This window comes from Macaca mulatta, chromosome 7 (assembly GCF_049350105.2).
Source record: "Macaca mulatta isolate MMU2019108-1 chromosome 7, T2T-MMU8v2.0, whole genome shotgun sequence".
NCBI classification, from domain to species: Eukaryota; Metazoa; Chordata; class Mammalia; order Primates; family Cercopithecidae; genus Macaca; species Macaca mulatta.
The window spans coordinates 104,412,513-104,439,621 of record NC_133412.1 but is presented as its reverse complement, the minus strand read 5'-3'; the positions used below and the strand labels follow the sequence as shown (position 1 = coordinate 104,439,621).

General features: G+C 40.9%; 1 protein-coding gene across 50 annotated transcripts in view; it reads left to right on the top strand.

The window, feature by feature from the left end:
• HEATR5A (HEAT repeat containing 5A) overlaps nucleotides 1-25,251 on the top strand; it is a 124,310-nt gene extending 99,059 nt beyond the window's left edge. For 43 of the 50 annotated variants that reach the window (XM_077940874.1, XM_077940867.1, XM_077940860.1 and 40 more), the window contains 9 exons: nucleotides 1,739-1,961; nucleotides 6,015-6,263; nucleotides 7,170-7,297; nucleotides 8,314-8,461; nucleotides 10,331-10,603; nucleotides 13,581-13,805; nucleotides 20,628-20,797; nucleotides 22,918-23,131; nucleotides 23,410-25,251. In XM_077940874.1, coding sequence (XP_077797000.1) covers nucleotides 1,739-1,961; nucleotides 6,015-6,263; nucleotides 7,170-7,297; nucleotides 8,314-8,461; nucleotides 10,331-10,603; nucleotides 13,581-13,805; nucleotides 20,628-20,797; nucleotides 22,918-23,131; nucleotides 23,410-23,717 — 1,938 coding nt within the window. In that variant the 3' untranslated portion in view covers nucleotides 23,718-25,251. The remainder of the gene's footprint in view (nucleotides 1-1,738; nucleotides 1,962-6,014; nucleotides 6,264-7,169; nucleotides 7,298-8,313; nucleotides 8,462-10,330; nucleotides 10,604-13,580; nucleotides 13,806-20,627; nucleotides 20,798-22,917; nucleotides 23,132-23,409) is intronic. The other 7 variants (XM_077940851.1, XM_077940872.1, XM_077940849.1 and 4 more) reach the window with 1 other exon arrangement.
• Nucleotides 25,252-27,109: the final 1,858 nt, after the last annotated feature.

The following is a 27,109-nucleotide window of genomic DNA, read 5'->3' as shown; positions in this document are numbered from 1 at the left end:
GAACTCCTGACCTCAAATGGTCCACTCTCCTCTGCCTCTTAAAGTGTTGAGATTACAAGTATGAGCCACCATGCCTGGCCCAGTTCACATACCATTTTAATGAAGGTATGTAATCTCAGATTTCATCTAAGAGATTAACCAACATGTACAAAAGGGTTTCCTCCAGTAGAGGTATTTTAAACCTGAAAGTTGTAGAATCTTTATTTTTGTCATTATTTATCACAACCTTCATTAGGAAGTAGTTGTGCCTAGATTCAATAAACTGGGTCTGGCCAGGTGCAGTGGCTCATGCTTGTAATCCCAACACTTTAGGAGCCCAAGGCAAGAGGATTACTTGAGGCCAGGAGTTCGAGATCAGCCTGGACAACATACTGAGACCCCATCTCTATATAAAATTTTAATAATAAATAAAATAGGCTGGGCACGGTGGTGCACACCTGTAATCCTAGCACTTTGGGAGGCCAAGGTGGGCAGATCACCTGAGATCAGAAGTTCGAGACCAGCCTGGCTAACATGGTGAAACCCCATTTCTACTGAAAATACAAAAAATTAGCTGGGCATGGTGGCGCACGCTGGTAATCCCAGCTACTCGGGAGGCCGAGGCAGGAGAATTGCTTGAACCCGGGAGGCAGAGGTTGCAGTGAGCTGAGATCGCACCATTGCACCCCAGCTTGGGGAACAAGAGCGAAACTCCGTCTCAAAAATAAGAAAACAAACAAATAAAATAGCCTGGGCGTGGTGGCTCACACCTGTAATCCCAGCACTTTGGGAGACTGAGGCAGGCAGATTACATGAGGTCAGGAGTTCAAGACCAGCCTGGTCAACATGGTGAAACCCAATCTCTACTAAAAAATACAAAAGCCAGCCAGGCATGGTGGTGCATGCCTGTAATCCCAGCTACTTGGGAGGCTGAGGCAGGAGAATTGCTTGAACCGGGGAGGTGGAGGTTGTAGTGAGCTGAGATGGCACCACTGCACTCCAGCTTGGGTGACAGAATGAGACTTCTTCTCAAAAAAATAAAAATAAAATAAAATAGACTGGATCTAAATCCTGTGCTTTTGCTTAAGCCTGTTACCTCCTCATGTTACTTCTTCAATAAAGATACCATAGAATCTATAATCAGACACATTCATGTTTGAATATTCATACTGTTTTGTGTGTATAGATATAAATGGCCTCACAAAGTTCTTCAGTTTTGCCACCAGATTAGTTTGCCCAAAACTTAGGTTTTTTCAGAGCTTTTTGGATTTTAGAGTTGTAGATAAAGGAATAGTGCATGTTATACACTGTGTTGCATACTTTAACATTCTATAATCCACGTTAAATCTATTTGTGTACACTTTTTAGAGATTTAGTGATACGTTTGAATGAAAATATTTTCAGTCTTTCAGTTAAGAGATGGCTACCTGTAGCCGTATGTTAAGATGGATTATTAGGCCATACCAGGCTTAGTGAGAAAGAGTGCCGTGATATAGTATTATGATTGTAAATGTGAGAAGTGGCATCATATTTAGCAGATATTTGTTATCCCTAATGCATCTCATTGAAGATAGTATTTTTGACTCTTTCTACCCCAGTTTTCTGTGTGTAGTTACACAGACAGGCCTTCTTGATATCACAGTGCATTTCAAGTCCAGTATGCTCAAAGGTAAGTCTGCCTCTTCAGGAAAATATAAACATTTTATAGTACCTTTTCAGCAGATAAAAGATTTCCTGTTTTTCAATTAACCTTTAACAGGTCTACATAATTGCTGTGCAAAGACATAAAAACCACAGACAACCTCTGAAGACTACCAGCTGTTTAGAGGACAGTATCAGAAATGGATCATGTTCATCAGATGGACTTCTTGACTTAGTCTATGCAGATCTTGGCACACTAAGCAGACTCTGGCTTGCTGCACTTCAGGATTTTGCTCTTTTAACTTTGCCTTCAGAATTTGCCTCCCAACTTCCTGCTGAAGGTAAGGAGGTAAAATACTTAGATAATCCCTAGAGTGACAGTAACACATTTTCTTTTTTTTTTTTTTGAGACAGGGTCTTACTTTGTTTCCCAGGCTGGAGTGCATTGGTGCAATTTTGGCTCACTGCAATCTCTGCCTCCTGGGCTCAGGCAATCCTCCTACCTCAGCCTCCCAAGTAGCAAGGACTACAGGCATACACCACCACGACCAGCTAATTTTTATGTATTTCGCAGAGATGGGGTTTTGCCTTGTTGCCAGGCTATTCTCAAACTTATGTAATCCCAGCAATTCGGGAAGCTGAGGTGGGCGGATCACTTGAAGTCAGGAGTTCGAGACCAGCACCGCCAACATGGTGAAACCCCGTCTCTACTAAAAACACAAAAGTTAGCCAAGTGTGGTGGCGAGTGCCCATAATCCCTGCAACTCGGGAAGCTGAGGCAGGAGGATTGCCTGAACCTGGGAGGCAGAGGTTGCAATGAGCTGAGATCGTGCCTCTGCACTCCAGCCTAGGTGAAAAGAGTGAGACTCTGTCTCAAAAAAAAAGAAAGGCTACACCCACCAGCAACTTGTTTTCATTTCTCCACACTGTATTATCATACTTAATAATTTTTGCCAATCTGATGGCTATGAAATATTTCATTGTTTTATTTTCTTATTTCCTTGATTAAGAGTCTTTAAGTTGCTTCTTCCATAAATAATTTAGTCATAATCTTTGCCCATCTGCTATTTGGTATTTATTTTGTTATAAGATACAATGAATCTTTCTGAGTTTTTCTTCAAAAGGTTTAGCCTGTTAACTTCCTTACCCTTTGTTCTCAAACTCAACTTTCTTGTTTCTCCTTGCCTCCAGTTACTGTAAACACCCTACCCCCTTCCCGTCAGTTTTAATTGATAACTCACATCTGTTCCTTTGGTTACCTGTACCCATTGTTCCGAAACTGCACGTCCCAGTTGCTCCACCACTGGACCTCATGTCCCCCTCCCTTCCATATTTAGAAAAATATTTACAAGTAGCCAGTCGGGTCAGCTCAGATTGTGCAGTCCAACCCCAGCCCATGGGGGAAGAACACAGAGATACAGATCGCATTAAGGATATAAAAACCCCCTTGTCTCCTTTGTTCCATGTGCACTTGCAATCTTAATTGGCGCAAGTGACACCCTTTTGCAAAAGTAAATTGCCTTGCTGAGGAAACTTAAATTATATCTGAGTGCTGTTTCTTTTGCAGCATCAGAAATTCATTTATAACAATTGTTTTCGGCCGGGCGCAGTGGCTCAAGCCTGTAATCCTAGCACTTTGGAAGGCTGAGGCGGGTGGATCACGAGGTCAGGAGATCGAGACCATCCTGGCTAACATGGTGAAACCCCGTCTCTACTGAAAAATACAAAAAACTAGCCGGGCGAGGTGGCGGGCACCTGTAGTCCCAGCTACTCGGGAGGCTGAGGCAGGAAAATGGCATAAACCCAGGAGGCAGAGCTTGCAGTGAGCTGAGATCTGGCCACTGCACTCCAGCCTGGGTGACAGAGCGAGACTCCGTCTCAAAAAAAAAAAAAAGACAATTGTTTTCTTCCTGATTGTGTAATCCTTTATATATATACACAACACTATTCCTTTGTGATTTCATGTCTTATAAGTATTTTCTCTCAGTCTGTAACTTGTCCTTTTCTTTTACCTTTTTTAAACTAATGGAAGTTCGGTGTGATGTAGTACACCTGTAGTCCCAGCTACTCAGAAGGCTGATGTGGGAAGATCCCATGAGCCCAGGAGTTGGAGGCTGCAGGCAGCTATGATTGTGCCACTGCACTCCAGTCTGGGTGACAGAGCAAGTCCCTCTCTTTTAAAAAAAAAAAAAAAAAAAAAATTAGGGAATGTAATCAGTCATTTATGGTTTGTGTTTTTGTATGTTACCACATACATTTTTAAATTTAAGATCATAAAGATATATAAGCTTTACAGTTTTGCCTTTTACATTTGAACTTTGGTAGAACTGGAATTTATTTTGTGTGTGTGGAATAGGGATAGGGTTCTTATTTTTAGTCAGTTACTAATACTGCATTTTATGGGTTGGTTACTTTGTAGCCACTCTTAATCTTCTTCATGTTATTCCAAAATGTCTTAGCTATCATTGTATTTTTACTTTTTGAAATGAATTTTAGGAAGAGTCTGTAAAGTTCTACTAGTTTTGTATGTGTGTATTTGGTTTGTTTGTGTGTTTTTAGAGACAGGGTCCTGCTGGGTTGCCCAGGCTGGAGTACAATGACTGTTCACAGGAGCAATCATAGTGCACTACAGCTGGGCTCAAGTGATCCTCCCACCTCACCCTCCTAAGCAGCTGGGACTATAGTGTACACTATGGTGCGCACCCTAGTCCTATTAGAATTTTCGTTGGAATTATATACAAAAAGATATGTGGAGTGATTGTTGTACTTTTCAGTAGCATTAAAATTGAAACAAAGTGAAAATAAGCTGATTTACTTACACAACAGAAAAATGAATGACAGACATATAGCAACTGTAAGTAAATCTTAAAAACATAATGTTAAGTGAAAAAATATTTATTTATTTATTTATTTATTTATTTTTGAGACAGAGTCTTGCTCTGTGACGCAGTCTGGAGGGCAGTGGCTTGATCTCGGCTCACTGCAACCTCCACCTCCTGGGTTCAAGCGATTCTCTTGCCTCAGCCTCCCAAGTAGCTAGGACTATAGGTGTGCACTACCACGCCCAGCTAATTTTTGTATTTTTAGACAGGGTTTCTACATGTTAGCCAGGCTGGTCTCGAGCTCCTGACCTCAGGTGATCTGCCTGCCTCAGCCTCCCACAGTGCTGGGATTACAGGCATGAGCCACCGTGCCTGGACAGAAAAAATAAAGGATGCATGTAAGCCAGGCATGGTAGTACATGCTGGTAGTCTCAGCTACTCAGGAGGCTGAAGTGGAAGGGTCACTTGAGCTCAGGAGTTCAGGGCCAACCTGGACAACATAGTGAAACCCCATCTCCAAAAAAAAAAGGATACATACGGTGTGATGCCTTTTAAGTAAACTTTTAAACACAAAAAAAAATAGCATATGTTATTAATGAATGCATAGATTATTGTGAAAGTATAAGACCATATCTAGGAGTCATTCTTACTGGCTTGAGGAAAGTAGTCATGGAAGGAGGGGCAAGAATTAGTGGTATAACAGTTTTAGGTTTTTCAAGGAAAAAATTGGCCAGGCGCGGTGGCTCACACCTGTAATCCCAACCCTTTAGGAGGCCGAGGTGGGCGGATTGCCTGAGCCCAGGAGTTCAAGACCAACCTGGGCAACATGGTGAAACCCCATCTCTACTAAAATACAAAAAATTAGCCAGGCGTGGTGGTGCACACCTGTGGTCCCAGCTACTCAGGAGGCTGAGGCGGGAGAATCGCTTGAACCCAGAAGTTGGAGGTTGCAGTGAGCTGAGATCTCACCACTGCATTCCAGCCTGGGCGACAGAGTGAGATTCCATCTGAAAAAAAAGAGAAAAAAATTAAGAGAGATTTAAAAAGAAAATCAGGGAAAATATTAATGTTCCATCTTGGAAGTGGGTAAATGGGTATTGGTATTTATTTTAATCACACATATACACATATTTTGTTTTTAAATGTTTATGATTAAATTATAAAAAGTTACAAATTAGGCTGAAAACTTTTTATGAAGTTAAAAGTAGATGAGCCCTATGACCTATCAGTTGTACTTCCAGTAAAAATAAGAACGTTGATAACAGAATACTGATAACATAGCAGCATGAATGAATCTCTAAAAATGTTGTTAGGTTATTTTGTTAACAAAATATTAGTCGCAAATAAGTACATGTGAATATGTGATTCTATTTATATGAAGTTGAAGAGTAGGCAAAACTAATCTGTGCTGATAAAAACTAGAAAGTAGTTGCCTTAGGGTATAGGGAACTGACTGAAAAAGGGTACAAGGGAACTTTCAGAGTGATGGAAATGGTCTATATCTTGTAACAGAAAAAGGAGAAAATACATTGGCAGCTAATCTCTTATTTCTCCTGAAACTGTTTGCTTTAGGCGGTGCTTTCTACACAGCAGAGACTAGTGAAAATGCAAAATTGCAGTATTACAACTCCTGGGCACTTATCCTCCATGCTACGGCATTGTGGCTTACAAGCACAGGCTTTGTTGTTGCTGACCCAGATGAAGGAGCATCTGATCTCTCCAGGCCTGTAACACCAACTTCCATGTGTCAGGGTTCATCTTCTGGGGCTACCATAAAGTCCCCTGAGGATGTCTATACTGATAGATTCCATCTGATTTTAGGTCAGTTAAATCACTTATAGAAGTTTACAACCCTCGGGTTTTTTGTTGTTGTTGTTGTTGTTGTTTTTGTTTTTTTGATATGGAGTTTCACTCTTTTGCCCAGGCTGGAGTGCATTGGCACGATTTCAACTCAAGCTCACAATTATTGTCAATTAAAAATATAAATATAAATAAATTACTTGAGCTCTCTGCTCATTTATCTCAGAATTAGTGTCAATAATAGTGCCTACTTTGTCAACTGTTACGATAATTTAATAAAAAGATGTATGTCAAAGCACAATGACTGATACGTGATGATCACCCAATAAATTTTAGCCAAAGTAAAGTTGTAAAACTCCATATGTTTTCTGGTGCAATTTTATTGTAATTTTTGCAGCTTTGAACTGTTTCATAGCAACTAAGCAACTAGTGCACAGGCCTAGTTTAGTTTTTTGGTTTTTTTTTTTTTTTTTTTTTTTTTATTGAGACAAGAGTTTTGCTCTTGTTGCCCAGGCCAGAGTGCAATGGAGCAGTCTCAGCTCACCACAACCTCTGCCTCCTGGGTTCAAGCGATTCTCCTGCCTCAGCCTCCCGAATAGCTGGGATTACAGGCATGTGCCACCATACCCAGCTAATTTTATATTTTTAGTCGAGACGGGATTTCTCCATGTTAGGCTGGTCTGAAACTCCCAACCTCGGGTGATCTACCACGCCCAGCATAGATTATTCTTCTTGTACATGTAGATAGAAACAAACTATTAAGTGACTTGTCTTGTCATTTAGTTGTTTAGTCTTAAATTCATTGTGATTTATTTGTATTACCTTTTTACTGTTTGTTTATATATCTTACCAAAATATGATTAATTACTTAATTTCATAAACTGATAATTTGAAAGAAGCCTCCTCCTCTTTTTTTGCTTTCCACAGGAATCAGCGTGGAATTTCTATGTTCCTTGCGTTCAGATGCAACCATGGAAAGCATAACTGCTTGTTTACATGCATTGCAAGCCCTTCTAGATGTACCTTGGCCCAGATCAAAAATTGGCAGTGATCAGGTGATTTATCTGGGGTTTTTTTTTGTAAGGCTTCTGTAGACTTTAAGGAAGAGAAACATGTTCAGGTTTCTATAGTTAACAGAGAGTAAACACAGAGAAATTTTTTTTTAAAACCATACGGCCACACAGCTAGGCCTTGGAACCAGAATGCCATAAGCGTATGTGTTGACCCAGAAACAATCATGCCTCTGACTCTGCCACTTTTCTGTCTCTGCTGCTTTCTGCAATGATGGGAGAGTTCTATATTGCATTCTCCAGGGCAGTAGCCACTAATTACATGTGGCATTTATTCTTTGTGTCTTTTTGCTTCTGCATACCCTGCTCTTTGTGTATATACCTGTATCTTATATTCCATTCCCCAAGAGAGAATCTAATGGGTTCATGTAGTTACTGTCCATTACAAAGTATTCCTGTTGGCTGAGTTCTCCCTCTAGGTCTTTTTAAGAGATTGCTGGCTAATCTTTAGATGGAGTCAGGCACTAATATCTGACTTGGGTGTGGCCATGGGAAAAGGGTTCCTGTACAAAGTATGGTACTTCCCTTTGACTGCTTTTCTCAAGGGCAAGTATGCATTGGGCAGATACTTTTGATACCATGTTTTATCTAGTATATTTCTTTTGTTATTGACTCTTGGATGTTGAGATAAGTGAGTAGTATAATTTCTTCTGCATAGACTGTCTATTATTTAAGTGTTTAATGCTATTATTAGGTTTAAAGCATTAATCAGGTTGAGACAGGGTTTCACCATGTTGGCCAGGCTTGATCTCGAACTCCTGGCCTCAAGTAATCCACCCACCTCGGCCTCCCAAAGTGCTGGAATTGCAAGCATGAGCCACTGTGCCTGGCCTCTGACATTGATTTAAAATGGAGCAAATGTTACTTAACTTTATTGCACTAAAGCAATTTGTTACATTCTCTTTTTCTGAATTTTGTCATGGCATTTAGCATTGGTATTTTTTACAAAAAAAAAATGTATAATTTCTAATACAGTGTCCTCTGCATGATTTCTATGATAGGACTTGGGTATAGAATTACTGAACGTTCTACATCGAGTAATTTTAACCAGAGAATCACCTTCCATTCAGTTGGCTTCACTTGAAGTGGTAAGGCAGATTATCTGTGCTGCTCAAGAACATGTGAAGGAAAAAAGACGAAGCGCAGAAGGTAAATGTTAACCTTTAGTGCCGAGTTGATCAAATAGCATCATTCTTTTGTAAAGTATTGTTTAATATATCTTTATAGTTTTGATCATCTTTTGTGTGTAGTACAAATAAAACATGTCTAGGCATGGCCTTGTTTTACTTTTTGTGCTCTGCACATTCAGAGAAACTTCCCTAGTAATAAACTATAGAAATGATCCCTGAGGCCGGGTGCGGTGGCTCAAGCCTGTAATCCCAGCACTTTGGGAGGCCGAGACGGGCGGATCACGAGGTCAGGAGATCAAGACCATCCTGGCTAACACCGTGAAACCCCGTCTCTACTAAAAATACAAAAAACTAGCCGGGCGAGGTGGCGGGCGCCTGTAGTCCCAGCTACTCCGGAGGCTGAGGCAGGAGAATGGCGTAAACCCGGGAGGCGGAGCTTGCAGTGAGCTGAGATCCGGCCACTGCACTCCAGCCCCGGGCTACAGAGCAAGACTCCGTCTCAAAAAAAAAAAAAAAAGAAATGATCCCTGAAAGTAGAGTCTTTAAGCATGGCTTTATTTATTTGTTTATTTATTTAGTGAGACAAGGTCTCACTCCAGTTGCCCAAACTGGAGTGCAGTGGCATGATCTCGGCTCACTGCAGCCTCGACCCCCCAAGCTCAGGTGATTCTCCCACCTTAACCTCCTGAGTAGCTGGGACTACAGGCACATGCCACCATGCCTGGCTAATTTTTTTGTATTTTTTAGTAGATACAGGATGTGGCCTTGTTGCCCAGCCTTGTCTCTCGACCTCCTAGACTCAGGCAATCCACTCACCTTGGCCTTCCAGAGTGCTGGGATTACTGGCATGAGCCATCATGCCCAGCCTGGCATGGTTTTAAATCCTCTCATTCACCTCTGCATGTTAGTCTAGATATCGTCAGTAGTTAAACTACTATTCTCTGGGTGAAATGAGAATTTTAACAAAACCTGGAAGAAATAAATCCCTTCACTACTAGAGTACTTGCTTTAGCTATGTTTACCAGTGTGCATGGAAAGAACTTATGTTTGCAGATTGCTCATTTACAAGTCTAATATGGTATTAGAGAGTTTACCACTTAAGATTATAGTTGGCTACATATTATAGAAAACCCAATATAACAGTGGATTTAAACCCCAAAGATTTATTTGCTCATCTAAATAGGTGGCCAGAGATAGAGAGTCTAGGGCTGATATGGCACCTTCTTAAAGACATTAAGGACGTGACTTTCTTCCTGTCCAGCCACCATCGATACCTAAGATCACATGGTAATTTCTGGAGCTCTAGCTATCAGGTTTACAGTCTTAACAGCAAGAAGGAGTTAACCAGGCAATATTATAAGACTGACAGGATTAAAAAGACTTCTTTTGACCAATTGCAATAGGAAGTCATAATAAAGATGATTACTTTTCCCTTCATAACTTCTTTCTCTCTTAGTCTTTCACACCCAAAATTTAGTCATTAAATATATTTCCGAGCCGGGCGCGGTGGCTCACACCTGTAATCCTGGCACTTTGGGAGGCCGAGGCGGGCAGATAGCTTGAGGTCAGGAGTTCGAGACCAGCCTGACCAACATGGTGAAACCTCTTCTCTACTGAAAATACAAAAATTAGCCGGGCATGGTGGTGCATGCCTGTAATCCCAGCTATTCGGGAGGCTTAGGCAGGAGAATCGCTTGAAACTGGAAGGCAGAGGTTGCAGTGAGCCGAGATCATGCCATTGCACTCCAGACTGGGTGACAGAGTTAGACTCAGTCTCAAAAAAATTAAATAAATGTATTTCCTGTAACAGGATTTAACTAAATTGCCATCTACCAGAAGCAAAGCAAGCACAAAGTATTTATTAAACACTGTTCTTTCTGTCTTTTAGTTGATGATGGGGCTGCTGAAAAGGAAACTCTGCCAGAGTTCGGAGAGGGAAAGGACACCGGAGGACTTGTACCTGGGAAGTCTTTGGTCTTTGCAACACTAGAATTGTGTGTATGCATTCTAGTTAGACAGCTCCCAGAATTAAATCCTAAATTGACAGGTAGCCCAGGAGTAAAAGCTAGGAAGCCACAGATGCTATCAGAAGATGGAAGTAGATTGGTTTCAGCTGCGTTGGTTATCCTTTCCGAACTTCCTGCAGTGTGCTCTCCTGAAGGTATGCTGTGGTATGTGATTGCTTGACTTGACCTAGAAGAGAAATGGTTTTAATAGGTAATGGAGTCTAGTTGCTAATCTTTTTCTTTTTAAATGAATGCTGACCCAAACATTTGGGTATTGTCTTTAATCCTCTAAGATTAGGATTACATTTTAATAAATTGTTTTACTAAAAGTAAAAATATAGAGAGCCAGGCGCAGTGGCTCACGTCTGTAATCCCAGCACTTTGGAAGGCCAAGGTGAGTGGGTCGCCTGAGGTCAGGAGTTCGAGACCAGCCTGACCAACATGGTGAAACTCCGTCTCTACGAAAAATACAAAATTAGCCAGACATTTTGGCACATGCCTATAATCCCAGCTACTCAAGAGGCTAAGGCAGGAGAATCGCTTGAACCTGGGAGTTGGAGGTTGCAGTGAGCCAGGATCATGCCATTGCACTCCAGCCTGGGCAACAAGAGTAAAATTACGTCTGAAAAAAAAAAAAAAAAAAAAAAGAGAGAAAGTGAAAATATAGAAATAGCAAGTATTATAAATAGATATGCTCTTCTATGATTGACAGTACTTCAGTCAGTGGCAATTATTAGTGCTTGGGCATGTTTTGGTATACAGTTTCTAACAGACTTTTCCTGCCTCAGTGACGGCAAAAGTTTGTCATTGTATCTGGTTCTGTTTAGAATTGGCTCCATACTCTTTGTTGTTGTTGTTTGCTTGACACAGGTACTTTCTCTGTCACCCAGGCCAGAGTGCAGTGGAACAATCATAGCTCACTGTAACCTTAAACTCCTGGGCTTAAGCAATCCTCCTGCCTTCGCCTCCTGAGTAGTTAGGACTCAGGCCTGTGCCACCATACCTGGCTAACTTTTTTTTTTTTAATTTTTTGTAGAGATGGGGTCTTGCTGGGTTGCCAAGGCTGGTCTTGACCTCCTGGCCTCAAGTGATCCTCCCTCCTTGGCATCCCAAAGTGCTGGGACTACAGGTGTGAGCCACCATGCCCAGCAAGTTCATACTCTTTAACATGGCATTTAAGGCTCTCTGTGTAGCTCTGCTAAGTCGTTACCTTTTTTCAGTTCCTTCTTTGCAAATCCTAAACCCAAGAGGCTTCATGTTCATCCTTGTTCTGTACTACCATGTCATTACTTGATCGAAATGACCCTTATCTGCTTTTAAAAATTTTTCTTTCTTCGTGGTTCAACTGCAGGCCTACTTCAGGTATAAAGGCTTCTCTAAAAACTCTAGCTCATCTGAGTTTTGTTTTTTCATGTATATGCATGTGTTATTTCCATATGTAGGTCTGAAGCTTTTTTTTTTTTTTTTTTTTTTTTTTTGAGACGGAGTCTGGCTCTGTCGCCCAGGCTGGAGTGCAGTGGCTGGATCTCAGCTCACTGCAAGCTCCGCCTCCCGGGTTCACGCCAGTCTCCTGCCTTAGCCTCCTGAGTAGCTGGGACTACAGGCGCCCGCCACCTCGCCCGGCTAGTTTTTTGTATTTTTTTAGTAGAGACGGGGTTTCACCATGTTAGCCAGGATGGTCTCGATCTCCTGACCTCGTGATCCACCCGTCTCGGCCTCCCAAAGTCTGGGATTACAGGCTTGAGCCACCGCGCCCGGCCGGTCTGTAGCTTTTATCTGTCCTACAAAGGCATTATATGTAATTGAGTATTACATATAAAAGAGAAATGTCGGCCAGGTGCGGTGGCTCATGCCTGTAATCCCAGGCTGAGGTGAGTGGATCACAAGGTCAGGAGATCGAGACCATCTTGGCTAACATGGTGAAACCCCATCTCTATTAAAAATACAAAAATTTAGCCGGGCGTGGTGGTGGGCGCCTGTAGTCCCAGCTACTCAGGAGGCTGAGGCAGGAGAGTGACGTGAACCCTGGAGGCGGAGCTTGTAGTGAGCCGAGATCGCGCCACTACACTCCAGCCTGGGCAATACAGTGAGACTCCGTCTCAAAAAAAAAAAAAAGAGAAATGTTTTGTTTCCAATTAAAATTGTATATTCTGTGAAATCTAGCAGATTATAGGTATTTAGTACTTAGTAGATACTTCTTAATTGGTAAACATATTTCTGCTAAGGGTGTTTTTTCGTTTTTTGTTTTTTGAAATGGAGTCTGGCTGTGTCACTCAGGTTGGAGTGCAGTGGCACGATCTGGGCTCACTGCAACCTCTGCCTCCCAGGTTCAAGCAGTTCTTCTGCTTCAGCCTCCCAAGTGTCTGGGACTACAGGCGTGCACCACCACGCCTGGCTAATTTTTGTATTTTTAGTAGAGACAGGTTTCACCATATTGGCCAGGCTGGTCTTGATCTCCTGACCTCATGATCCACCTGCCTTGGCCTCCCAAAGTGCTGGGATTACAGGCGTGAGCCACCGCACTCAGCCGCTAAAGATGTTATTTTTTTGTTGGTTGGTTTTCTTTTTTAGACAGGGTCTCACTCTATGCCCAGGCTGGAGTTCAGTGGTACAATCTCAGCTCACTGCAGCCTCAACCCCCTGGACTCAAGCAGTCCTCCCACCTCAGCCTCCTAAGGCGCACACCACCGTCCCAGCTTTTTTTTTTTTTTTTTTTTCGTAGAGATGAAGTCTCACTGTGTTGCCCAGGCAACATTGTGAATGTACTTAATGCCACTGGATTATACACTAAAAATGGTTAACATGGTAAACTTTATGTTGTATATATTTTACCACAATAAAAGATAAATAAAAATAAGTTCATTTATCAACTGCCAAATAAAACAAAAACAGCAAAAGCATGATACTCATACAATTTAAACATCATCTCCAGTTATAACCATCAAGATTTAATCCATCCTTAAAAATTTTAATAAAACTACTTACATTATCTTAACAGTTACAGTTCTTTATTAGAAATCATCTTTTAAAAACTAAAAATCTGACATTGTCTTACTCCTTGATGATTTGTTTTTAGGAACCATATATACATAGGTTGAAATGCAGTATGTTTTTAAAAAATTTATCTTACAGGAAGCATCTCAATTCTCCCTACTATACTGTACCTCACAATTGGGGTCCTTAGAGAGACTGCTGTGAAGTTACCGGGGGGCCAGTTATCTTCGACGGTTGCAGCTTCCCTACAGGCTCTGAAAGGAATCTTATCTTCTCCCATGGCGCGGGCAGAAAAGAGCCACACTGCTTGGACTGACCTTCTCCGAAGTGCTTTAACAACAGTTCTTGACTGTTGGGATCCAGGTAATTGAGGCTATTTGGAAGCAGTTCAGTTTGTTTTAAAAAGTGAGAAAAAGAGTTTTTTGAGGATATTTTACTTGATTGTATTTGGCCATATCACCTAGAAGAGACCATATTCAATACTATGTGTTTAGAGGATACGTATAAGTAGATAGAAAATTGGCCGGGTGCAGTGGCTCACACCTGTAATCTCAGCACTTTGGGAGGCCAAGGCAGGTGTATCACCTGAGGTCAGGAGTTCAGGACTAGCTGGGCAACATGGTGAAACCCCATCTCTACTAAAAATACAAAAACCAGCTGGGTCTGGTGGCACACGCCTATAATCCCAGCTACCCAATGCTGTCTCAACTACTCGGCTGAGACAGAAGAATTGCTTGAACCCTGGAGCTGGAGGTTGCAGGGAGCCAAGATCACGCCACTGCACTCCAGCCTGGGCAACAGAGTGAGACTCCGTCTCAAAAAAAGAAAAAGAAAAAGAAAGAAAGCTGTGTTCTGGGGCCGGGCGCGGTGGCTCATGTCTGTAATCCCAGCACTTTGGGAGGCCGAGGCTGGTGGATCACTTGAGGTCAGGAGTTCAAGGCCAGCCTGGCCAACATGGAGAAACCCCATCTCTACTGAAAATACAAAAATTAGCCAGGTGTGGTAGTGCACGCCTGTGATCCCAGCTCTCGGAAGGCTGAGGCAGGAGGCAGGAGAATTGCTTAAACCCAGGAGGCAGAGCTTGTAGTGAGCCAAGATCGTGCCACTGCACTCCATCCTCGGTGACAGAACAAGACTCTTGTCTCAAAAAAATAAAACTAAAAAGCTGTGTTCCGATTTTAGCGTCTTTAACCCTTAATGCTGTTAAATGACAGGCAACCTACACGTTGACAGTGAAAGACCTTCAGATATAATAGTGTGTTTAGTAAAAAAATAATGGAGTATAATCCATGTCTAGCCAATGGAAGTTTTTAATACACACAGTATACTGAAAAGTACATAAGCCATCTGTAGTCCCAGCTACTCGGGAGGCTGAGGCAGGAGAATGACGTAAACCCAGGAGGCGGAGCTTGCAGTGAGCTGAGATCCGGCACTGTACTCCAGCCTGGGCGACAGAGTGAGACTCCGTCTCAAAACAAAACAAAACAAAACAAAACAAAAAAAAAAGACCAATCTGGTTCACCATGCCAGCATTTACTAAGTGACTAGTCAAGTTATTCAGTTTTTCTGCACCTTAGTTTTCTTATTAATAAATAGGGATATTATGTTGCAAGAAATTGTTAGAGCAGTAACTTAATATGTGAAAAGCATCTCACTTATTACCTGGCATATATCAATAAATGATAGCCAGTATTATTTTCAACATCTGTTAAAACTTGTTTATCGCTGGGTGTGGTAGCTCACACCTGTAATACTAGCTACCCCGGAGGCTGAGGCAGGAGAATCGCTTGAACCCGGGAGGCAGAGGTTGCAGTGAGCCAAGGTCGTACCACTGCACTCCAGCCTGGGGGACAAAGCAAGACTCTGTCTCAAAAAAAAAAAAAAAATTTCTCTTTCTTCTTATTTTTGTGAGGCTTTTATTTTCAATAGTATGTTGTAGTGATTATAAAAAGTCTTTATACACATTATACATTTTCCCTGCCTTCCCAGTTTTGTTTATAAATGTCACAATTTGCCATATTTCATTTTACATATAAAATTTTTCAATTGAAATCAGCATTTATTGACCACCCACTTTGCCCAAAGTTGGGAATATAGTGGAGTCTGGCTCCTATAAATTGCTGTTGGGTGTGATTATTACCTTAAGAATTTCCCAAAGGCAATAGTCATGTCTTAATTATCACTGCATTTCTAGTACATTAAAAAAATATATATATAACTTTTTTTTTTTTTTAAATGGGAGTACTTGGTACTGATTAAGTGAAATCAGGCAGAGTGTCACAAGTAGGATTCTCTAAAAGTACTCACTGAGTGGGAGTTTGGGGAGCAAGAAGTTTATTAAGAAACAACATCTGTGAGGGAAAAGGGGAAGACAATATTGGGCAAAAGAAGTCAAACTGTGACAGTTTCCCAACAAATCTCAGTAAATCCGTCTGAGGAACTCTGGAGCCAGATTGCCCATCAGAGTGTCTGAACATATGACAGAAATGGCCTGGCCTTCAAATGTGGGCTGTTCCAGGAAGGATTTGATCTCAGGTAAGATAGCTATCTCTAGCTGAGGCTGACCCAGAAGGAGCTGACCCTTGATCACGCTTCCCACAGCTGGGCAGCACATTTTCCCTTGAAGGGGATGTCAGTGGTGCATCTCTGGATCCACCATTAAGGCTTCTCAGAAGAGTCAACATCTTAAAGGATTAGAAAGTTTTCTCCACATGGACATCGTAGAAATGGATTCTAGGAATCGCTTGAACCTGGGAGGTGGAGATTGCAGTGTGAGCCAAGATCGCACCTCTGCACTCCAGCCTGGGCGACAGAGCAAGACTCTGTCTCAAAAAAAAGAAAAAAAAAAAAAAGAAAGAAATGGATTCTAGGTACAACAGTTTGACCAAAAACTTGGAGAATTAAATAGCTAAGGAAGGCAAGTAGAACAATGAGGGGGTATGGATTTGGGTGGAAGATTATGTAAGAGTGGTAAATGGCAATTAGTAGGGAAATAAGTTGGATGGTACATGGGGCCAGATTATGGAGTGTTTGGCACGATTTGGACTGCCTTTAATAGGCATGTGGAATCATGAAATGGTTTTTTGTTGTTGTTGTTGTTGAGATGGAGTCTCGCCCTGTTGCCCAGGCTGGAGAGCAATGGTGCAATCTCAGCTCACTGCAACTTCCGCCTCCCGGGTTCAAGCGATTCTCCTGCCTCAGCCTCCTGAGTAGCTGAGATTACAGGTGTGCAACACCAGGCCTGGCTAATTTTTGTTTTTTGTATTTGTAGTAGAGACAGGGTTTCACCATGTTGGTCAGGCTGGTCTCAAACTCCTGACCTCGTGATCCGCCCACCTCAGCCTCCCAAAGTGCTGGGATTACAGGCATGAGCCATTGTGTCCGGCTGAAAGGGTTTTAAGAAGGAAAGTAATGTGCTTGGATTTGCGTTTCTAAAGGTTCACTCTTGGCAGCAGTGTAAAGAAGAAAGCCAAACTGTAGGAGATAAGATAATGTTAGTACGGACAAACAGGAGTAGAATGATGAAAAGTAAAATGTTAAGCAGTTTTCCACAGAACTTACTGATAGTTTGATTTAGGAGTTGAAAGGGTAGGATGACTTGAACACTCAAATGTGATTAACAGAAATAACCAAGTGAGGGTTTTTAGGACAAGATAGTGAGTTGATTTTGAAATGCCTAGAGGATGGTCAAATGGAACAGATGGGTGGAGGTATGGAATTCAAGAAAGTAGTCTGGGCTAGAGATACTTTCTGGACTATATATGTATTTGGGAGTTGTCAATGTAACCTATGGGACAATTGAAATCACCCAGCTTGAGTTTCTGGAGCAAGAAGAGGACCAAAAGCAAGGTGAGAGGAGATTCAGAAGATAATGTAGTTACAGAAGCCAGTTTTTAATAAAAAGGGAGTGGTCAGCACTATAAAATACTGTAGAGAGGCCAAACAGTGTGAGGGATAGAGCTCACAGTGTTGAGGCACAAATGAGAGGTGTAAGGAATGGGAAGGATCAGGTATAGGCTTCTCTTCACAGGAAGAAGAGAAATAGCTAAACGGAAAGTGTAAGGTCAAGGGATAACTTTTTTTAAAGATGACATTCAAGCATGAGTTCATACTTACAGGGCAAAAAAAGGAGGTGGACATGTGGTTGGAGTTAGAAGTATTAGAAAGGAAAGCAGCATCCCTGTCTAGGCAGAAGGAATAAAATTTACAGTACATTTAAAAGGATTGACCTCTGCCAATATGAGGAAAGAACAGGAGGTGAGGATAGAAAATAGTATTATAGCTACAAGTTTTTAGGTTGAGGGCTGGCCATTGTGGCTCACGCCTGTAATCCCAGCACTTTGGGAGGCCATGGCCAAAGGACCGCTTGAGGCCAGGAGTTCAAACCAGTGTGGGCAACATAGCAAGATACTGTCTCGGCCGGGCGCGGTGGCTCAAGCCTGTAATCCCAGCACTTTGGGAGGCCGAGACGGGCGGATCACAAGGTCAGGAGATCGAGACCATCCTGGCTAACACGGTGAAACCCCGTCTCTACTAAAAAATACAAAAAACTAGCCAGGCGCGGTGGCGGGCGCCTGTAGTCCCAGCTACTCGGGAGGCTGAGGCAGGAGAATGGCGTGAACCCGGGAGGCGGAGCTTGCAGTGAGCTGAGATCCAGCCACTGCACTCCAGCCTGGGCGACAGAGCCAGACTCCGTCTCAAAAAAAAAAAAAAAACCAAAAAAAAAAAAAAGATACTGTCTCTACAAATAATAATAATAATTCATGTTGAGGGTTATGATGAGCTTGCCTCTTTCATCTCACACACAAAAAAAATGGGTTGTGTATTTTTTATTGTTGTTTTTTTTGTTTTTGGATGTGTATCAGGGAATTAGGCTAGGACAAGATTTAGACTAGCTACTGAGAGAAATTAAGGAGTTGATCATGACAGGTTAAATGTTTGCTGCCTAACAAATTGCCTCAAAACTTAGTGGCTTAAAAGAGCAAACATTTATTATCTGACAGTTTCTATGGGTCCAGGATTAGGAGTAGTTTAGCTATGTGGTTCTAGCTTAGGTTCTCTCATGAAATTACTGTTAAGGTGTTGGCCAGGGCTGCAGCTAGAGGATTCATTTCCAAGATGACTCATTCATATGGCTGTTGGCAAGAGGCCTCAGTTCTTAACACACAGGCTTTTCACAGGCTAATGCTAAGCAAATTATGCATCTACCATAGGTAAAAGTAGGAATAAAGAGATTTTAGAAGAAAAGGTAAAAAGAACCCAGGAGAACTTTATCCTACTGAGAATAAAGACATTTTTACTAAACAAATTAGCTGACTCTGTTGCAGTTTCAAGTTGCTATAGGTGGTTAAAAATAACTTTGCTGTAAGGGAAGCAGTATAGCATTATAGTTAACAGTACACTCTCTGTAATCAAACTTTCTGCCTTACTAATTGTGTGACTCGGACAAATGACTACATTTCTGTTTCTCGTCCATAAAATAAGGGATATGAGTACCTACCTCATGTTGCTGTTATGTTGATTAAATATTTAATGTGTATAAAGTGCTTATAGCAGTGCTACATGTTAACGTTAAATATTAACTGTGTACTTGTTTTACCTTAAAATCGTTCAGATGTCTTTTATAAAATAAATCCTATTCATCCATAAAATTTTGCTTTCACTGCTACTGTGCCTCTTGAGTATCGTCAACTCTGATATTATCTCCTCAAGGCTTTCTCAGTATAGACTGTCCTGGGCTACTTTGAATATTGTTTGTTTGTCTGTTTGTTTGTTTAAAGGGACAGGGACTTGCTGTGTTGCCCAGGCTGGAGTGCAGTGTCTATTCACAGGCACAATCATTGTGTACTGCAGCCTCGAACTCCTGGTGGACTCAACCAGTTCTCCCACCTCAGTGTCTCAAGTAGCTGCGAGTACAGACACACACCACTGCTCCTCGTGTGGTGTTTTTTTGTTTTTGTTTTGTTTTGTTTTGTTTTATTTTCTCTTGAGACGGAGTCTCCCTTTGCAGCCCAGGCTGGAGTGCAGTGGTGCAATCTCGCCTCACTGCAACCTCCGCCTCCCAGTGTCAAGTGATTCTCCTGCCTCAGCCTCCCGAGTAGCTGGGATTACAGTCATGCACCACCACATCTGGCCAATTTTTGTATTTTTAGTAGAGACTGGGCGTCACCATGTTCACCAGGCTGGTCTCGAATTCCTGACCTCACCACCCGCCTCAGCCTCCCAGAGTGCTGGGATTACAGGCGTGAACCACCGCACCCAGCCAGCTTTTTAATATATTTTTATATGCTTAGACCTCATCACTAGCTGAAAGTCTTTGCTTCTCAGTTTATAGTGTATCTTCTCTATAAGATGTATTCTCAGTGCCTAAAAGAGGGCTGGCATACAATGTTTCTTAAATACTTGTTGAACGAATGTGACCAAAACTACTACATATGTATGTCATTTCTTCATAAGTAACAACCCATTCTTAAACAATTTAAATATTTGAATTTGCTACACCTTTCGTTTTTGAATAACAGTGATTTTTTTTCCACAGCAGGTTCATTAAAATTATTTAATGAGAATATGACTAGAAAATAAAGGTAGATTACTTCTAATAGAAAATTCCTTCAAATGATTGTGGTACACAGCTGTTTTCAGGTTTTTCTCTACTCTTGAGAAATCATATGTGTAAAGTGCTAAGGTATTTTCACTTGATACATGTATTATCAAAATACTTTAACAAAGAGAAAATAATTGTCCAAGCATTTCTGTATTGCTTCACAGTAAAAGTAATTAACATGATAAGTAGCATATACTGAGCGTTATGTGTAGCACATTATTCTAAATGCTTCACATGGATTAACTCATTTAGTCTTCCTAACCCTATCAATGTGAGTACTGTTGTTATTCCCATTTTTACAGATGAGGAAACTGAAGATGCAGTTAGATGTCCAAAGTCACACAACTAATAAATATATATTCCTAGTAAATGTATATATTTATTTACTGATGCCTTAACCTCTAAAGATTATAATTACTTTGGTAGTTCTTAGCTCTAGAATTACTTATAATGCACATCTTAAAATGTACATTTGCCAGGGTTCTTAATCAGCGTTCATTGTCTGTATCTGTTGGGTACACCAAACTGCAGACAGCTTCACACAGGTATATAAAACAGTAAATATGATCTGTTTCTAACAGAGCATTTCTCTTTAGTTGATGAAACACACGAAGAACTTGATGAAGTCAGTCTACTTACCGCTATCACAGTGTTTATTTTGTCTACCAGTCCAGAAGTAACTACCATCCCATGCCTTCAGAAGCGCTGTATTGATAAATTTAAAGCTACTCTTGAGATAAAAGATCCTATGGTAAGTGTCTTTTAACGGAAAGATGTATGTAATAGGACTATGGCTAGGCTTTTACAAAATTTTCTTTGTGATTTTGTTGGCTCCAATAGGAAATATTAGACTACAAATTTTTAATTTTCAGATTTCAGATTAATTTCTATTTCAGGAATGACAAAGCCAAATAAGTCTTGTTCTTCAGCTCTAAGGGTAGAGGATAGTGGCAGAAGAGGAAATGTTAAGAAACTAAATTTGAGATAGAGGAATCTTAAGATTGATGTAGCACTAGAACTTTATAAGGGACTTTTATAAGATACTTTGTAGCATATTGTAGTGGATTTTATTTTTTTAAAAAAAAGAGAGAAAGGGAGGCCAGGCACTGTGGCTCATGCCTGTAATTCCATCCAGCACTTGGGAGGACGCGGTGGGCAGATTGCTTGAGGCCAGAAGTGTGAGAGCAGCCTGGGCAGCATGGTGAGAAAGCATCTCTACAAAAAAACACAAAAATTAGCCTGGTGTGGGGGCACAGGCCTGTAGTCCCAGCTGCTCTGGGGGACTGAGGCAGGAGGATCACTAGAGCCTGGGACCTTGAGGCTCCATGATCATGCCACTGCACCCCAGCCTGGATGACATAGCCAGACGCTGTCTCAAAAAAAAAGACTCGAGCACATACCTTCAGTAATATGAATGTGAAATAATAGGACCCATTCCAAAAGCAATACACACAAATTTATCCCGTTCCTTTATGTCCCCTTCATTTGCTTGAGTAATCTCCTATTTTTTATGTGCCTCTAGGTGAGTTCATAGCCAGTGATCACACATATATCTACTCCTGAAGATATAGGAACCAGATTTTCTCTCAGAAAAAATAATTATTAAAACACCATTACAGTTAACTCAATAAAAGTTGATTTATATATTTGATGTATAGTCATTTCCTTTTATCCTCTGTCCTGTTGCCTGCTGCCTGCAGCAGCTTTGTATAGCAGTCTCCAAGTCGGGACTCTGATGCCTGATGACACATAATTAATATGGTCCAGACGTGGTTCCTTGAAACACTCAGACCATGACATTTGAACATCAAATACATCATTTTTGTCTAAAACATTTTCTGAAATCAACAAACTATCTTTCAAGGTTGTATGTGTTTTGTTGTTTTGGGTGTTTTTTTGTTTTGTTTTGCTTTTTACCCATAAAAATGTTAAAGGAGGAGGCTGGGTGTGGCAGCTCATGTCTGTAATCCCAGCACTTTGGGAGGCCAAGGCAGGTGGATCAGTTGAGGTCAGGAGTTCGAAACCAGCCTGACCAACAAGGTGAAACCCCTTCTCTACAAAAAATAGAAAAAATTAGCTGGGTGTGGTGGCGAACGCCTGTAGTCCCAGCTACTCGGGAGGCTGAGACAGGAAAATTGCTTGAACTCAGGAGGCAGAGGCTGCAGTGAGCCGAGATCACACCACTGCACTCCAGCCTGGGCAATGGATCAAGAGTCCGTCTCAAAAAAAAAAAAGTTAAAGGAGGGGTTTTGGTGGTGTTTTTGTTTTACATTATAAAGACATGAGGGGGGAAAGGAGAATTAGAGAAAAGAAGAAAAATTAACCACTCAGTTTTGCTTCCCTGTTTACCTATAGGCTTCTTTCCCATTCCAAACTGTCACAACCACTGTTAGCATAGAAGTTTGATTACCTGGCCAGGCGCGGTGGCTCAAGCCTGTAATCCCAGCACTTTGGGAGGCCAAGACGGGCGGATCACGAGGTCAGGAGATTGAGACCATCCTGGCTAACCCGGTGAAACCCCGTCTCTACTAAAAAATACAAAAAACTAGCCAGGCAAGGTGGCGGGCGCCTGTAGTCCCAGCTACTCGGGAGGCTGAGGCAGGAGAATGGTGTGAACCCAGGAGGCGGAGCTTGCAGTGAGCCGAGATCCGGCCACTGCACTCCAGCCTGGGCGACAGAGCGAGACTCCATCTCAAAAAAAAAAAAAAAAAAAAAGAAGTTTGACTACCTGTTGGCTCTTGGACTTTCAAAATTAAAGATAAATTAGAAATAAATTTAAATACCTTTGCTACTTTAAAAAGCAAAGAGTCGTCAGGGACTTTTTAAAATTTTATTTATAGTATTTGCTGTTCTTTTCTCTTACCCGATTAGGTGCAAATCAAGACCTACCAGCTCCTACATTCCATCTTTCAGTATCCAAATCCAGCTGTTTCCTACCCGTACATTTACTCTTTAGCATCCTGTATCATGGAAAAACTACAGGAAATAGACAAGAGAAAACCTGAAAACACTGCTGAGCTTCAGATCTTCCAAGAAGGCATAAAGGTCTTAGAAACACTGGTTACTGTTGCTGAAGAACACCATCGTAAGTATCAGCACTAAATTCATACTAACTCAGTCTCTACAAAAGTCAGAACTTTACTGTTATTTAAATTGCAAAACATTCAGTCACATCATATCTGTATTTCACATTCATTGAAAGGTGTCATGTTAATCCCAAGTATTGATATAATTATGAATTTAGAAGATATTGGATGAATTGTTTTCTTTAGTGGGGAAAAATGTATACAGATCAGGGGCATTTGCAGCCTTATGTTAGGAACATTTAAGTCCCTGAACTTATATCATTTGTTTACTTTCTAGGCTCTCAGCTGGTGGCCTGTCTTTTGCCCATCCTCATTTCCTTCCTTTTGGATGAAAATGCTCTGGGATCAGCAACTTCCATAATGAGAAATTTACATGACTTTGCTCTACAAAATCTCATGCAGATTGGACCTCAGTATTCATCTGTTTTTAAAAGTTTAGTGGCTTCTTCTCCAGCCCTAAAAGCCCGCCTTGAGGCCGCTATAAAGGGCAATCAGGAAAGTGTCAAAGTCAAGATACCAACATCTAAATATACTAAGAGTCCTGGAAAAAACTCAAGCATCCAATTAAAGACCAGTTTCCTCTGATATTATTATTATTATTATTATTTGGAATAGTAAGCACCTTAATATAATACTTGATCATTTCCTTTGGGGACAAAAGGGACATTTTAGACACAAGTGCCCTTGGAGGTCTAGTTGATTGTTTTACCTTAAACAGCTGTGACTCTTCAAAGTAACAGCATACTTACCATTTTTTTGTGTGTGCGTGGGTTTTGTGGGTTGGTTGGTTGGTTGGTTTTTTCTATTTAAAAAGACAACGGAGCTAACTTACCAGGAATTTTAAGAAAGTGCTAAAGAACTAAACTTACTAAACAATCTACTGCTTTAAAAATGAAATGGATTTCTTCTAACAGTCCGTACACATGCGGTATACTTAATACTGTGACAGATATAAATATGACTCTAGTGTAAATTATCTGCACTAATATTATATCCCAGTTGCTGATTTAAAATCTGCCTTGGCCAGGTATGGTGGCTCACCCCTGTAATTCCAGCACTTTGGGAGGCCAAGGCAGTTGGATCACGAGGTCAGGAGTTCGAGACCAGCCTGACCAACATGGTGAAACCAACATGTACTACTAAAAGTACAAAAATTAGCTGGGTGTGGTGGCACGCACCTGTAATCCCAGCTACTCAGGAGGCTGAAGCAGAAGAATCGCTTGGACCTGGGAGACAGAGGTTGCAGTGAGCCGAGATTGTGCCACTGCATTCCACCCTGGGCAACAGAGTGAGACTCCATCTCAAAAAAAAAAAAAAAAATCTGCCTTATTCAGTAATTGTATTAAACTTTCTCTGATTTCTCCAAGAAGATAAAATGATTGGAGGACTATTTAGGAAACCTGGTCTAGGATTATCCAGTATGCAATAATACAAATTACTTACAGCCTTACAGTGTGACATAAGATTTGGTATCTATATCATGGTTTTTCACCATCTTTTGGTTTAGTTTATATTGGGTTCAGAAAATGGAAGTTTTACTCATTTTAAATAGAATAAGGCATCTCCACTATTTTTCAAATGGATTTTTCCGTTTACCTTTGTTCTTACTAATTGTGTTCATTTTCATTTGTGGCAAACATTTGTATCAATGAGTTTTAATATAGGTTCATATCTATATTGTATTTAGATCAACTATGGGTTTATATAAATGCCAAATTTAGTACAGCAAATTTAGGTCATCAGGTGAATACAAGTATTTTTTTTAACATGAAACATATTTTATTATAGAAAAAAGATTAATGATAAAGTCATATTGGTTGAAAAATATTTTTTAACTCTGTTCATGATTGTTGATTCTCCTTCTACTTCAGTGTTATACTGTGTGAATCAAGCACTATGTCAAAACAGAGCATTTCCCTGTTAAAAATTACAAACCGAAGTGATAGAGGCATGTCAGAATTGAGAAAACATTTTGAAGCAAGAGCAATGTGATGTACCTATTTTATTATGTTTGTATATAAATACTATTGTAAACTGTTCAGAGTGAAAACATTTGACAAACTCTAACACTACAATCATTTTTTCTAAGTTACATAAATAAAGCTAATTTTCATTATCATTCTTGTATTTTTAAATTATTTTACCAACAAAAGATGGCAGGTTGGTTTCTTTCACACAGAGTCCAGAAAACCAGCCTTTTTTCTCAGAAGAGCCCTTTCTTTGGAGCATTATTTGTGATGGTTTAGATTTTCTGTCTCTTCCTGAGTGTCTCTAGGCATCGAGTGTATTTCTTATTGTTCCCTTTACCTAAAATGTGCTTTTCTCTCCTCTCTTCTGTCTGGTGATTGCCCATTCCTTATAGGCCTGGCTTAAATGTCACCTTTCCTTGGTAACTCTCCTTAACACTTCTTAACTTCCTCTTACACCAATTTAACTGCTTCCTCATCTGTGTTTCCATAGTGCTTAATACATTCTTGTATGCATAAAAAATCACATTGCAATTTGTGTTTTGTTTGTTTGTTTTAAGCCAAGGTCTTGTTCTGTTGCCCAGGCTGGAGTGCAATGGTGTGAACACAGCTCAGTGCAGCCTTGACCTACTAGGCTCAAGTGATCCTCTTTGCCTCAGCCCCCCCAAGTAGCAGGAACTGCAGATGTACGCCTCCAAGCCTAATTTAAAAATTTTTTTGTAGATATGAGGTCTCACTATGTTGCCCAGTCTGGTCTCAAACTCCTTAGCTCAAGCTGTCCTCCCACCTTGGCCTCCCAAAGTGCTAGGATTACAGGTGTGAGCCACCACACCAAGCCCACATTGCATTTTAATATTATCTTGTCTCCTTCTTAGACTGTACCTCTTCAAAGGGAGAAATTATGTCTTTTATAACTTGCTCACTTAATAGCTATTGAATTGCACTGGTACAGGATGGATCAGGACTTGTAACTTCTTTGCCAAGGTAAATGCTGAACTAGGTTGTTCTCAGGATGTAACTAATTAATTTGACTTAGGGACTTCTAAAAAGTGTTTTGTCTGTTTTCGCTGTTTCATTTAGTTTGCTCTTACACGTTAAGATTTCTACTCCTTTAGTAGCCTAGTATCCTGAATTACTTGGATTAAAGGTGCTTATATGAATGTCAGTAATTAGTAAAAAAAACTCTTATGTCCAGTGTAATGGAATTAGGAAATCTGAGCTATTCTTAAATGTATTGCCTTAAATCGCCTTATTTAATACAACACTGAACTATTAAATGTATCCTTACCGATAATGAAATTAAGGCTTAACAGCTGGGATTTGAACCCATCTTTCTGATCCCAAGCATTCATGCTGGAGACAGAAAAACTGGCAATCCCGATTCCATCAAGGTATAGCTTTTCTCCTCTTTCAGCACTCCGGGCTCCCTCAGGAGCCTTCCTCAGTCTTTGTTAAAGATATTTTCAATTACATTTCTCCAAATTACAACTAAAAAATTTCTAGCTAATACAGTAGGAAAAAGTATTTTTAAAATTATCTTCTACAGTTTCTTTTTTTCTTTTTTTTTTTTTTGGAGATGGAGTTTTGCTCTTGTTGCCGAGGCTGGAGTGCAGTGGCACGGTCTTGGCTCACTGCAACCTCCATCTCCCAGGTTCAAGTGATTCTCCTGCCTCAGCCTTCCCAAGTAGCTGGGATTACAGGCATGTGCCACCACATCTGGCTAATCTTGTATTTTTAGTAGAGGCAGGGTTTGTCCATGTTGGTCAGGCTGGTTTCGAACTCCTGACCTCAGGTGATCTGCCCGCCTCAGCCTCCCAAAGTGCTGGGATTACAGGCATGAGCCACTGCACCTGGCCCATCTTCTACAGTTTCTATGGGGATAGATTATATGCTTAGATTACTAATGAGTCTCGTTGTAATAAAGCAGTTGCATATTAACTAGCTTGGTAACTTTACAAATTAAAAATGTTGATTAGTAACTTGGATGAAACCATCAAAATGGTATAATAT